This window comes from Balaenoptera musculus, chromosome 21 (assembly GCF_009873245.2).
Source record: "Balaenoptera musculus isolate JJ_BM4_2016_0621 chromosome 21, mBalMus1.pri.v3, whole genome shotgun sequence".
Taxonomy (NCBI): domain Eukaryota; kingdom Metazoa; phylum Chordata; class Mammalia; order Artiodactyla; family Balaenopteridae; genus Balaenoptera; species Balaenoptera musculus.
Genome location: NC_045805.1, coordinates 32,819,763 through 32,833,071, shown reverse-complemented (window position 1 = coordinate 32,833,071; position 13,309 = coordinate 32,819,763). Strand labels below are relative to the sequence as shown.

At 42.4% G+C, this 13,309-nt stretch overlaps 1 protein-coding gene across 5 annotated transcripts in view; it reads right to left on the bottom strand.

Annotated features, from left to right (window-relative positions):
- Positions 1–1,365: 1,365 nt before the first annotated feature.
- NSD3 (nuclear receptor binding SET domain protein 3) overlaps positions 1,366–13,309 on the bottom strand; it is a 104,411-nt gene continuing 92,467 nt past the window's right edge. For 4 of the 5 annotated variants that reach the window (XM_036838673.1, XM_036838676.1, XM_036838674.1 and 1 more), the window contains 5 exons: positions 7,849–7,965; positions 6,076–6,217; positions 4,439–4,545; positions 3,680–3,884; positions 1,366–3,278 (listed from right to left, as the gene is read on the bottom strand). In XM_036838673.1, coding sequence (XP_036694568.1) covers positions 3,037–3,278; positions 3,680–3,884; positions 4,439–4,545; positions 6,076–6,217; positions 7,849–7,965 — 813 coding nt within the window. In that variant the 3' untranslated portion in view covers positions 1,366–3,036. The remainder of the gene's footprint in view (positions 3,279–3,679; positions 3,885–4,438; positions 4,546–6,075; positions 6,218–7,848; positions 7,966–13,309) is intronic. The other variant, XM_036838675.1, reaches the window with a different exon arrangement.

Here is a 13,309-nt window from a genome sequence, read left to right as displayed (position 1 = left end):
TCCTCCAGCTGCTTCCGCCTGCCAGGAACGCAGGGCCGTCCACCCGTCCCTTCCCAGCCGGCGACAGGACAGGCAGCTCCCGACTCCTCACACCCCCTCCCGCGCAGGGCCTGGAAGGCCTCCAGGATTTCACCTCTAGCTGTTACAGACCCGATTTCTGAAGATTTATGCTGATTATCAAAAATCTTACATTCGCATCTTCCACCAAAGAGCCAACATAAGGTTAAAAAAAATACCACCGTTATCCCATGCTGCTTTAAGCTATTTCATTTTCGGACAAGAATTAAAAACCAACCATTTACGCTCTGACCACAGACAGATTTAAAAGTTAACAAATAACAACTTCCAGCTACCAGTGAGCAACATGTCTTTTGCAAAATTTCATTGGTGAAGCACAGACAAGCACCCAGCATGGATACTATGCACATATAAAGCACAACTTATTCTTTTTCTGCTTCCATAGCCTGCACCTTTAAAATATACAAACTAGGCGACAGTACGAGGTGTGAGGAGAGCTCCCTGGCACTGCCAGGACTAAAAGCACGTTCCAGACCGTAAAGGACACTCGCGGACAAAGACCCCACGGCTGCGGTCAGCAATGGTGTTTTCCGCCCTGATTTCTGAAATGGCAGAACAACCCTATTAGCCAACCCCCCACCCCCCCAAATTAAAAAACCTCAGCAGAGCTCTGCTAAAGACACACAAACAAAATGTGACACGATGAAGAAGCTGCATAAAAATACTTAAACCTAAGGTATTTGTAGTATACAGGATATACCCTGGCTTACCATATAAAAGTCACCAGATATTAAATAGCACTAAGTCCAAAACAAAGCAAGGAGATAAGATTCCATGTTGGATACCGTTTCAACACGAGGTGCATTTCGAATATTAAAGGAAATCCTTCATGTTAGTAAGTTTAAAAAAGCAAACATTTATCATATACATATATAAAATAAAGTTTTAGTATGATAAAACCTAGATTTTCTTAAATTATTTTTTAAAAGGACATCAAACTAGATAATTGCTCAAGAGCAAACTTTAGTGTTTTGGTGAGCTGTAATTCATGTGACTTGTAGCAGTCGCATTTGGTAATACATATAGCATTTTCTATCTTGCTCTTTCTTTTGGGACCATATCTAATCAACAGAATTACTGGAGGCCCAATAAGTTACCTCAGAATTATTTGCTGGAATCAGGCAAATGGCAGTTTAGGAGCTTAAGTAAAGGAATTGTAGTGTTTTTTGTTTGTTTTCTTTTCTTTTTTTTTTTTTTTTAACAAGAAAAAATCCAGTATAATTGCACATTTACATACAAAGAAAAAAAAAAAAAGCACAAAACAGATTTTTTTCTCCTTTTTTCCAGAGAAGAATTCTAAATTGATAAGAAAAAGGAACACACAGCGCAACTGAAGGAATGTTGTGGAGCATCTATCTTCCCTGCCTTTATAAGGTCACTGGGTACTTCTTGAGGGAAAATAAATGCTACCAGGTACCGGCAATTGTTAGCAGTCAAAATTCACAGAGAAGTTGACGTTCATTCAAGCTAAACCTAGGCTTCTACTTAGTACAGTGTTACAACAATGTCTGACAGGACTAATTAATTCATACAGGGAATCCTGGAATATACATATTCCTAAGCATTAAAAGCAAGTGAGTTCTGTGGGCAGATATTCCGGTTCACTTGCGTCTATGAGCTCCAACCATTCTTGCTATCACTGCTTTCTGTGGAGCTCTCCCTAAGTGCTTCCTGCCATGAAGTGTGTTTGTGTGGCTCTCATTTACCCTGTAGAAGTACAAGTGCTTCCCCTTCCTCAGTGGGGGTGAGTTTAAGTACTGGGTAACTGTTTACATATAACTTGGGGATGCCCCCTACCACTTTCACCCCCAAATTAGGAACTGAACAAAAAGATCTATTCAAATACAGTTCAAATTCATTTGTGTAGTTTTCACCAGGACATGTGACTTGAGTGGTCAGCTGACAAAGGGAATGTTTGCTTGGGAGAGGAAAGCAGAGACAGAAAATTAAAATGCCCATAATTCTCTCCAAGTCAGACCAGGGTGTACATTAAATTGGATAGAAAATGGGGCTTATTTGACCCAACTTTTGGTCTGTGCCTTTCATCTCCCTTTAGCTGCCTTTACCAGTGTGTCAAGACAACAGGAATGACCATTCTAACTCTGTATTCATATCCACAGAGACACACTTCATCAAAAACACCCATTATCAGTGGAGAACGTTTCAAACTCAGTGAGGGCATCGATTTCTTTTTTTCTCCAAAACAAAAAACCAACAACAACATTATATACCTCTCTAGGTAAAGTTATATCGGAAAGCCCACCTAGTTTAAGACCACAGAGGTAATATTCACTGAGGCCTTTTGATTTCAAGAGGCCAGATTCAATACTCCCACAGAGCCCTTCTCTAAGACTACGAGAGGCGTCTGGAAGGGAAAGCGAAGCCAGCCTCCCTACTGCTCAGGAAAGAGGTATGTAAGACCACCATACCCTTTTCTAGAGGGCTTTCTGCAATTCCTACTTAAAACACACACACACACACACACACACACACACACACACAGATTAGACTATCTGAACTACACTTCTCAAAATTTTAAAAATGAAAATAAATAAAGGAATGATGGCTACTTTTGCTTTTTACACCCAAGGAACACATTCTAGACTTTAAATTTATCTCATTAACAAAATTTTCTTTTCTCTTTGTTCTTATTTTAAAAGCGAAGACATCTCTTTTGCCAGCTGCAAAGGCATTGAAGCACAATAAAAGGCAAGAAAAGACCAAGGGAATCTAACCCTCCACAACAGAATCCCCAGACTGACAGAACGAAACCGAAAAGCCAGATCCCACGAACGGCTTCTGCTTGCACGGCCTGGCTCCCCACCTTCCCTTTAATTCGGCAGCGCTGATGGCCAAGGCTGCATGCACTGCAGCAGTCTCTTCTTGTACTAACGCATTCTCTACTTTTTTCTTTTCCTTTCTTCGTTTAAATAAAAAAAGAAGGAAATCACTGCCCGTTTATTCTTTGACTTCTTCTCCGTGATCTTGTGATTCCAGTTTACATTTGATCTTGCTCCAGTATTCGGGTGACACGGGAGATACAGGGTCATGTTCAGAGCAGCAGAGACGGCCTTCCAGGGCGGAGGGCACCAGAGCCCCCTTTTCGTGATCTTTGCAGAACGAACGCGGACAGAACTCACAGAAGGACACAGCTGCGCCGCTGCACTCGTCGCACTGATGCCACGGGCACTCCCACTTTCCTAGCACGGGCGGGAAGAAGGGAAGGAGCCCAGTGAGTGCCCGTCCCCAACGCCCACGAGACACCCCACTTCCCACCTTCCTCTCGGACTGGGGACTGAACGCAGGTGACTATGACTCCGAACCTCAGCCAGCAGGGGTCTGGCTGCACCTGTCAGTGTGGCTGCGAGCTACTGCCCCAAACTCAACTAGGAGCCAACCACCACCTGTGGTAATGGACAGTGAGACACCAGTCCTTGCTGGCCCACGGGCGCCCCCCACCGGCACTGAGACAGATTTTTCACTAGCAAAACCTCTGCTTGCTACTGTTGCTTGTTCTCTCCAACGCCTCCTAACCCACGGCTCCACCCTGGGGCAGGACCGCCCGTATCTGAGTCGGGCATGGCGGGCAGGCCGGGCTCACCGTAGGGCGGCTGGGGCAGGTTGAGGCAGAGCAGGTGGTAGGCCTTGGGGCAGTCCTTCCTGTCGCACATGACCAGCTCGCCGCCGTCCCCGCACTGGAAGCAGTGATCTTCGTGCAGCTGCTTCGGCTCTGTTTTGATTTTTCGTCTCTTCTGCTTCAGCTTAGCGTTCTTTGCCTTTTCTTCAGTTGTGGACGCACATGCCGACTGGCAGGAAAGAGGGGGTCACGGTTTTAACGATCACAGTGCGTGAAGCTTTACGTAAAAGGGAGACCCTACAACCTCACGTTCATTTAAATTCACCTGTTGTTCGGTTACCTAAAACACCAGGAGGGCTTACCCTGTCACGGAACTGTAGTAAAAATAATTCATTTTTCATTGATTTTTGAATAGGTGTCTTTTTTTTTTTTTTTAATCGCAAAGACAACTGAGATAGCATTCACAGAACATAAAGTTCACCAATTTAAAGTGTATAATTCGGATACACTAAAGTGTGTTAGGATAGTGTGAATTTTTTTTTGAAGTTTTTGAAAAAGATCTTGCTAACTTCAAATTCAATCAGAAACACAGACATTTTCAGAACCTAACAGTTCTCACTAAGACATGCTCTAGTGGGAGGTCGGAGTCTACACTCTGGGTAAACGCAACTGCTGGCCTGCAAACTAAACCAGGCCCCCCCGGCCAGCGCCTCCTGAGAGCCCCAAACAAGCTTCTTCGGCAGCCCCTTCCCAGCCCCAGGGGCGCCCCCTGCAGCCACTGACCTTTGGCCGCACGCCGAGGAAACCACTGCAGTTATCCGCCCCGCAGTGGCACTCCGTCCGGCCGTTGCCCAGACAGTCCAGGTTGTAATTAAATGTTAGCTCCATCCCTAGAACACAAGAGAGAGAAGTATTCAGACTCAAGTCCTGGGGGAGAGAAATGCTGTCAAAGACACACCCTCACAACGAAAAAAGAGACACAGTTCTGACATGAAGACCCTTCCATCCTCCGTGTTCCACACTGAAGACAGTGATGGGAAAAAGGAAAAAAACAAACAAAAAAAACAAAACAAAAAACTAGAGGAAAACGTCCCATCCACCAATGATTAAAGCAAAAATAGATATTCTACAAAGACCATCATATTCTTTTCACGTGGTCTTTTCTTTTCAAAGACCATGTGACAGAGACCAAGAATCTGAAATCTGTGCTCAAGAAAAATGGGTTCTAGTTTAGCTCTCTTTTCTAAAACTAATTTACACTAGTTTCTAAATAAACAAAGACAAGACAAAGACAAAGATGACCGTGGAATTGTCACAGCCATACCATTTCCAGTAATTAGTGCCTCACATTATGATCAGAAAAGACTTCAAAATGCACATTTACTACATACACCAAAGACCCAGGGATTCAAACTAGGAGGTCGAAGCTTGCTTGCTTTCTTCTTCTTCTTTTTTTTTTAAATTTGGCCACACCATGCAGCAAACAGCAAATTGAATGTACACAGTCAGTCCCCTGCTTTTTACACATAACAGATTCCTAAGAACGTGTGCCAGAGTTAAACAAGGGACTTCCTGTTATGAAGTGGTTTCTTTCTCAGAAATTAAAAAAATTATATTAAGTACTGAATTTAACCCTGTCTTTTTGCCGTCGCCTTTAAGGACAGATTTCTAGCATTTTAAAGTTTTGTTTTGTTTTTTTTGGCCACACCGCTCGGCTGCAGGATCTTAGCTCCCCAACCAGGGACCGAACCTGGGCCCCCGCAGTGAAAGCACCGAGTCCTAACCACTGGACCGCCAGGGAATTCCCAGTTCAAGCTTTCTTTAGCTGGACCTCAGCAATCCACAGCGAGTGCTAGAAACACAGTTTACATCCCTTTTAGCTCCAGCATTTTTCTTCCCACCCACTTTTCTACAGACTTAACAAACGAGAAATTAAGTCTTGCTGTTATTGATGCTGGATGGGTAAGGAAAAATGAAAGCAGTAACTCTGCTTTGAGGAGCGTTTTATGTCTAATTTGAAACAGACTGATTTTTCAAACTAAAATACAAAACAAAACCCCCCCACAAACAAACGAAGAAACCAGTTGATGGTAACAACTGGTTAATATTTTCTTTAATATGAAAGAAAAAAAAAGGAAACAAAAGCTTAAACATTTGGTTACATTATACAGACAGCAATAATTTGGAGAACTAATTCAGCAGGATCATAGACACAGAATTCTGTGATACCCTCTCTTACTAAGCTCCCTTTTGCAGGATGTAGATGTTTACTTCCTACGGGCAGGTAACAATTCTAAATACAGCTCTTTATCTTATTTGAATAAATACTTGAGTGTCAAAACTTGTCTGACACTTGAGTGTCAGAATGTCCTGCCCTCAAAGACATACTTGCTTCCCGGGGAGGGGGCAGTCCCTTTTACCTGCAGGAATGTCACAAAGAGCAAAAAGGCCAACTCGAACATCTCCATTCACCGTCCACTTTTGTGTCTCACAGTTTGGATTACAACTGTGGTTCATAAAGCGAGAATAATTTCCCTTCGGGCCAGCGTCAATGATACGGTCCTTCAGAAAGAAAAGAAAGGAAAATTTCCTTTGACATGAAACTGAGCATAAGCGTGTCTGAGAAACATCCAACTCAGGCGAGAGCCACGAGGCAGCACTGTTTGCCAGCAGCTGAGGTCTGACGACTGACAGCTCCGAAAATGTGCTCGCGGCACAACTAAGTTCTCTACTTTACATGATGACCAAGTCAAAAGCAAGTAAGATAAAGTGGAGTTTAGTTTCTTTTAAAGTTTGTTTCTAGAAACAAACACACCACAGAATAATGTGACTTAGATCAGCTGGCCATGGGCTTAACGAAAGGTATTTTCTGAGTAGAGGGCTCTCAGTTCGGATGCTATCTGAGATGGGAACTATGGTGTGCTGCTGTCAGCCTTCCTTTCCTGCTCTAAGCAAGAAGCAAAACTTGTAGCGGGGTAGATGGATGAGAGCTTAGGCCATAAAGAGGGAGGAAGGAAAAACAAGAAACTTCTCTGAATGAAGACTTGGAGATCTGACTGATGGAAGGGCTAGAGTTTGGGATATAATCTTCATAGTCTATTTTTACTTACACAAAAGTTCAAAATACCATAAAAAGCTCAACATTTTGGCTCCCTGAACTTAAACTCTGATAGTCTGGGAAAGCTCTAGAAGATGGAGCCTCCCAGATGGCTGGAGGGGTCACCGGCAGTGAGGCTAGGATTTAAGGGGCCAATCAGCAGTCACAAATAAATGGCATTTTATGTTTATAAAGTATATGTTCATGAAGGTGGTAAAACTTTCAAACAATGACATTTCAGTTAAAATAGTACTTCTTTTAAATGATTTCTGGTTCTTGTAAGGCTATTCTGACTCAGTTTTAGAGACAGCCTGGAACATAGGAAACATGGGTACTAGTCTTGGCTCGTCATTAAACTGTAACAAGATATCCAACAAATCACTTATGGCTGGATCTCAGTTTCTCGTCCTCTGTAAATCAGAGGACTGTTTTTTTTTTTAAATCTTTTATTGAAGTATAGTTTTACTGAAGTATAGTTATTGGTGTACAATATAAGTTACAGATGTACAATATAGTGAGTCACAATTTTTAAAGGTTATACTCCAGAGGACTGTTGAAGAAATTAAATGAAATAGTTTTGCTGTAATGTGCATCAAACAGCACTCACAGTTACATGTATTAAACCAGAAGTTTTACTGTCATTTTTCTTTTGACAGCATTCATTTTTCCTAACTCATAAAAAAAATTTAAATATATAGAACAATTTACAGTTAGGATTTTTGCTAAAGCAGAACTTTACTGGTGGTTTATAACTTAGAATTACAGAGCTGATTCTCTCCCTTGGAGATAAAGAAACTGAGGGCCAGGTCTTTCAGTGACTAAGAGCTGGGACTCAAATCCAGATGTGTCAACCCTGTTCCTGGTCATCTTCTCATTCACAGCGCATCTCACATGACCTGTGCAAGGCGCGAGTAATCATTCACTTTTGTACTCTGGTATAATGAGCATATTATAGCGGGACACACACTGGCTACTGCAAACCATTATAATTTGCTTGAGAAAAACCAAATGAGAGGAAGGAAACTGAGTTTAACCTAAGACCACCAAACTAAACCAAAAACTCCTTTTTTCTTACCAAAAAAAAAAGCAATTTTACCTTGGTAACAGTTAACATATAAAAATTAGTTACACTGTTCTCGTGGGCTCGCTTGATTCGCAATCTGCATTCTTCCTCATCAATTAATTCGCCAACATATTCATTTACAAATTCACCCTGCAGAGGAGCACGCAATATATAAATGTACAATCAGTGTATCCTATTAGAAAGCATTCCTTAACATCACATGTATAATCCGAGAATTAACCAAAAACATTCCTGGAAATACAACTATAGTACAAAATAAAACCAGAAAATTGACATTGGTACAATCTACAAGCCTTATTCATATTTCGCCGATTTCACAGGCACTCATTTGTGTGTGTTATGTGTGCATGCGTGTAGTTCTATGGGATTCTACCAGGTGTAGAGTCAGGTAACCACCACCACAAGCAAGATACAGAACTGTCCCGTCAGCACAGATGCCCGGTGCTTCTCCTTCATAACCACACCCATCCTCCATCCCTAATCTGTTCTCCAACCCTATAGTTCTTCTAAAAATTTATTTTATTGAAGTATCGTTGATTTACAATGTTGTGTTAATTTCTGCCGTACAGCAAAGTGATTCAGTTATACATATATTCTTTTTTATATGCTTTTCCATTATGGTTTATCACCGGATATTGGATATAGTTCCCTGTGCAAATAACAGTAGGACCTTGTCCAACTCCATAGTTCCGTCATTTCGAGAGTGTTCTATAAATGGAATCACAGTACGTAACCTTTAGAGATTGGATTTTTAACGAAAAGCTGAGCCTAATTCCCTTGAGATCCATCTAGGTTGTATGTATTAACAGTTCATTCTTCTGTCACTGCTGAGTGCTGTGCCGCAGCAAGGACGCACCACAGTTCGTGTGACCGGTCACCGGCTGGAGAACATGTGAATGGTCTCCAAGTTTTGGCTATTACAAATAAAGCCGCTGTGAGCATTCTGATAAAGTGTTTGTGCAGACAGAGGTTTTCACTTCTCTGGGATACATGCTGGGTCATATGGTGAGCACATGTTTAATTTCTTAAGAAACTGCCGTACTGTTTCCCAGAGTGGCTGTAACACTGCGCATTCGCACCCTATGCTCCCCAGGTATGAGAGATGCAGTTTCCCCACGTCCTCACCAGCATGTGGTATAGTCCCTACTTCTCATTTTGCTGTTCTAACAGGTGTGTAGCGATAAGCTCCTTTTTAAGTAAGTGTAAACAGTACATTCAACCTTTCACGTTTACAAATGCATAAACATTAACCCTTTTACCTCAAAAGCGTGGCTGATTCAGTCTAGGACAACAGCATTAGCTACAGGATTTACTGGTGTTATCAATACTTTTTTTTTTTTTTTGGGGGGGACCAATACATTTTTGAGGCAAAGAAATGTCTTAGGAAGTAAATGAAAATGTATTTGCTTATTGTTTCAGCAGACTTGCGTTCCTCCCCCGGGCCCGACACACATTCTCACTAGCCGTTCTCAGAGCTCTCAGTATCACAGATCTGAGAGTACCAGCCATGTCAAGGGTACTATATTATATTTTCTGATTTTGATGAATCATTAAGAGCATAAGCCAATGTCCTTTCTCTACTGATAAAAAGACAAGATGGTGATTTCTGTATAAGAGGAGGGCGCCTGCGGGTCAGCCTTTCCCTGGGCAGCCGGCCGGCCGTTGGTGAGATGGGCGAGGAGCCCGTCTGCTTCAGGCGGCCACACGCTCGTTTCAGCTGGGCCTGGTCACCACACGAGTGCACCTCAGGCTTCTTCCCTCCCCCATTTTAACTGACAGTACAAGCTCTGACAAAGAGTTAGAACAGAACCGCGCTTCATCTCTAACTGCGACGCCACGACAGGACCGCTCTGCACGTTCATGTACTACGCACTGTCGGCCCGGAGCGGCTTTTCCTACACCCAGTTTGGACTTGGACCCCGGCCGCTGAAAACATTCTGCACCTTTGTATGGTATCACCGCCCTCACCAGGTAGAAGGTTTCACTGCCATCTTGGCTGCACTGCCACCTAGTGTTACTTTATTCTATGGCAAGTTTCCTTTAATGAAAACCTATAGAGCAGAATTTAAACCAAATCAGCTCTGCTTCATTTTTTTTTTTTTTACAAATTGGGATTCAAGTTAAGGTTTCATTTGAAGAAAGGGTTCTGTGGCTTTAAAGGCCTAAAAACCATTTATTATAGTTTATATTTACTATGCTATGAAAATTGGTGAATACAGAAAGGTGAAAGTGCTGATATCAAACATGAGGCACGCAAGTCTCGTAAACTTGATACCGTTGTGAATAAATGTCTCTAGCTATTTTGTAAAAGAAATATTTTAGGCATCCAAAAAGTGACAAATCTTTAGCCTCAAAGAGTTGCTCACTGGACTTAAAACCATTAACTGTGAATTCAATTATGGATAAAAATAACAAAATAAAGAACTTTCAGGGAATTCCCTGGTGGTCCTGTGGTTAGGACTCCACACTTTCACTGCTGAGGGCCCAGGTTCAACCCCTCGTTGGGGAACTAAGATCCAGCAAGCCGTGCAGTGTGGCCAAAAAAACAAACAAAAAAAACTTTTAAAATGCTAGAAATCTGTCCTTAAAGGCAATGGCAAAAAGACAGGGTTTAATTCAGTAAATGTAATTTTTTTAATTTCTAAGAAAGAAACCACATCATAACAGGAAGTCCCTTGTTTAACTCTGGCACACGTTTTTAGGAATTGTTATGTGTGAAAAGAAGGGGACTGACTGTGTACATTCAATTTGCTATTTGGTTTCTGTCCCCTAAGTATACCCAAACCTTCTCCATGTTGCTACAAAGTCTTTATGATTATGCTGTTCAGTGACTGTATATTTCTAGCTATTTTGTAAAACACCAATTGTCTTAACATTAGCAATTCCTCAAGTGCTAAAGTGCAGAATAATCCTGATCGTATTTTCTTTTCTCTTAATTGTATCATTAATTTAGTAACTTAGAATATGGTTTAGAATAAATGTAACCACTATTAAAAGATGTTAACATGGTGTTAAACTGGATAGATTTCAGGATGGCTCCCCAAACTCCCCTGAAATCATAAACAAAAATTTGCAAGTGATATGCAGGGCATTAAAGTAATATCAAAACATGTGCATTATATAATGCCATACTAAACGCAGATGGCCTTTGACCAAGCGACCCAATCCACATACCCAATGCATTGGCAAATCCTGTTGGCTCTACCTTTAAAATGTCAGAAATCCAACCACTTCCTTCCTACTCAACTACAACCCTAGTTAGTCCAGGCCACCAGCATCTCTCTCCGGGACTGTAATGGTCTCCTTTTTATTGCTCTCTCTCCATTATCATAAATTCCCCATAGTACAGCCCAAGTTATTCTTCTGAAGCCCAGACTCTTAAGGTGGCCCCCATGACCCCTGCCTGCTGGTGCTCACGCCCTTGTGTAATCCCCTCCCCTGGAGACAGCAGGACCTGTGACTTGCTTCTAAGCAACAGAATGTGGCCCAAGTGACAGGATGTGATTACGTGAGTTTGTTACATTAGGACTTCAGCATCTATCCTGCTGGGGCGTCTCTCTCCCTCATTGGTTGTAAGGAAGCAAACAGCCATGTTGGGGAACCCCATCTGGCAGGGAACTGCGGGCAGCCTCTAGAAGCCAAGAGCAGCAAAACAACAATAACAACAAACCCAAACCAAAAACACCTGAGGCTCTCAGACCTAGGGCTGTGAAGAACAGCATTGTGCCAGCAGCCGTGCAAGCCGGGAAGCTGGATCCTTCCCTAGTTGAGGCACAAGAATGAGAATCCAGCCAGGTCAGTGCCTTGACTGCAACCTGGTGAGCCCCTACGTAGAGGACCCAGCTATGCACTGACCTATAGGATCTGTGGGATAGTACACTGTGTGTTATGCTGTAAGTTGCCAGGTTTGTGGTTATCCTGTTAAGCAGCAACAGAAAATGAACACATGGAGGCAGACGGATGCCCTCCCTACTAAACTCCGCCAGAAGTCCCTGTCCCGAGGCCGATGAGGCCCCGCACGACCTGGTCCCGCTGCCCCTCTGCCTTGCCAGCTGCCCACCGCCCGGCCCTCCTCGGCTCACTCTCCAGCTCCCTGCGGTCCCGGCGCAGGAGGGCCTTCACTCTGGCCTGCTCGTCCACGTGCACCTGCACGCCCTCCCGCTCACACGTTCGGGTCAGACCTTCCTGAACCCAGTCCCTGGCACCCCTACCCTCTCTGACAGCTTTATTTCTCTTGGTGGCATTTGGTGGTACGTGGCGTCATATGTCTATCACCTGTCCCTGGTGCACTCACAAAGGTGTCCTGCTCGCTGCTGTCTTCCAAGTGCCTAGAACAGTACCAGGCACAGGGAAGCAGCTGAACAAACATGCGCTGAATGAATGAGTTTCACCCCAGCAATCTAACCTACAGAAATGGATGACAGATGATCAACAGAATTAAAAAATGTGTGTGTGTGTGTGTGTATACACACACACACACACACACATATATATTTATTGGAAAACAGGCTATGTAAATGAAGGTACATTTTACTATGGAATACAATGAGACTATGAAAAACAATGAGGTGAAATCTGTATTACTGCCATAAAAATAATTTTCTGATACATTAAGTGGGAAAAAAGAATAATATGTATGATTATATTTATGTTTAAAAAACCCTACAAATACAGAATATAAGAATATATATTTGTATATGTGTTTATGTGTATAATTGCATAGAAAAAGTTCTAAAAGGCTACATACCAACCTATGGACAATGGTCCTCTCTGGTGAGGAGACCAGGAATTGAGGGTGAAGGAGGAATTTCACGCTTTATTATCTTTTTTTGTATTGTTTGATTTTCTTTACTACATTATATGGTATTTCTTCATTACAAAGATGATTTTTTAAAAGGCAGAAAAATGCCAAGAATAATTTTAAATTCCCACTAGGCCCATCTTCTCTCACTAAACACGGCTCCAAGTTCTATACGTTGGCAGGTGGGGGGAAGGGTGGAGGTGGGGACTTGTTTTAAAACAGATTGTTCAGGCCTGTCACCAATATTTCAGGTGGCACTGTTTTAACAAGGAACGCGGAAGATTCTCAGGATATCTAAAGGTTGAGAGCCACTGTCTGAATAGCAGAATTTACTGGTGATTTTCAATTTTCTTTGAGCTATTTGCATTAAAATATCTTCTACAATGGGCGTGTATTTCTTATGTTAAACAAAGAGACTGCTTTGAAAAATTGCTTCAAAGTATAAGAATGAAGATAATTTATAAGTATCAAAGATCTCAACTTTTCCCAGTTGCTTCTGTATATATGATCTAGTTTGAGACTAGCAACAACTCTTAAACATGCAGGGCAGGAATTATGTCCATTTTAGAGATGAAGAAACTGGGGCTCAGCGAGGTTAAGTGACTTGACCAGGGCTTCATGGCTAATGAATTATGATGTTGGAGCAAAGTCCTGGGGTTGCTAGTTTCTGTC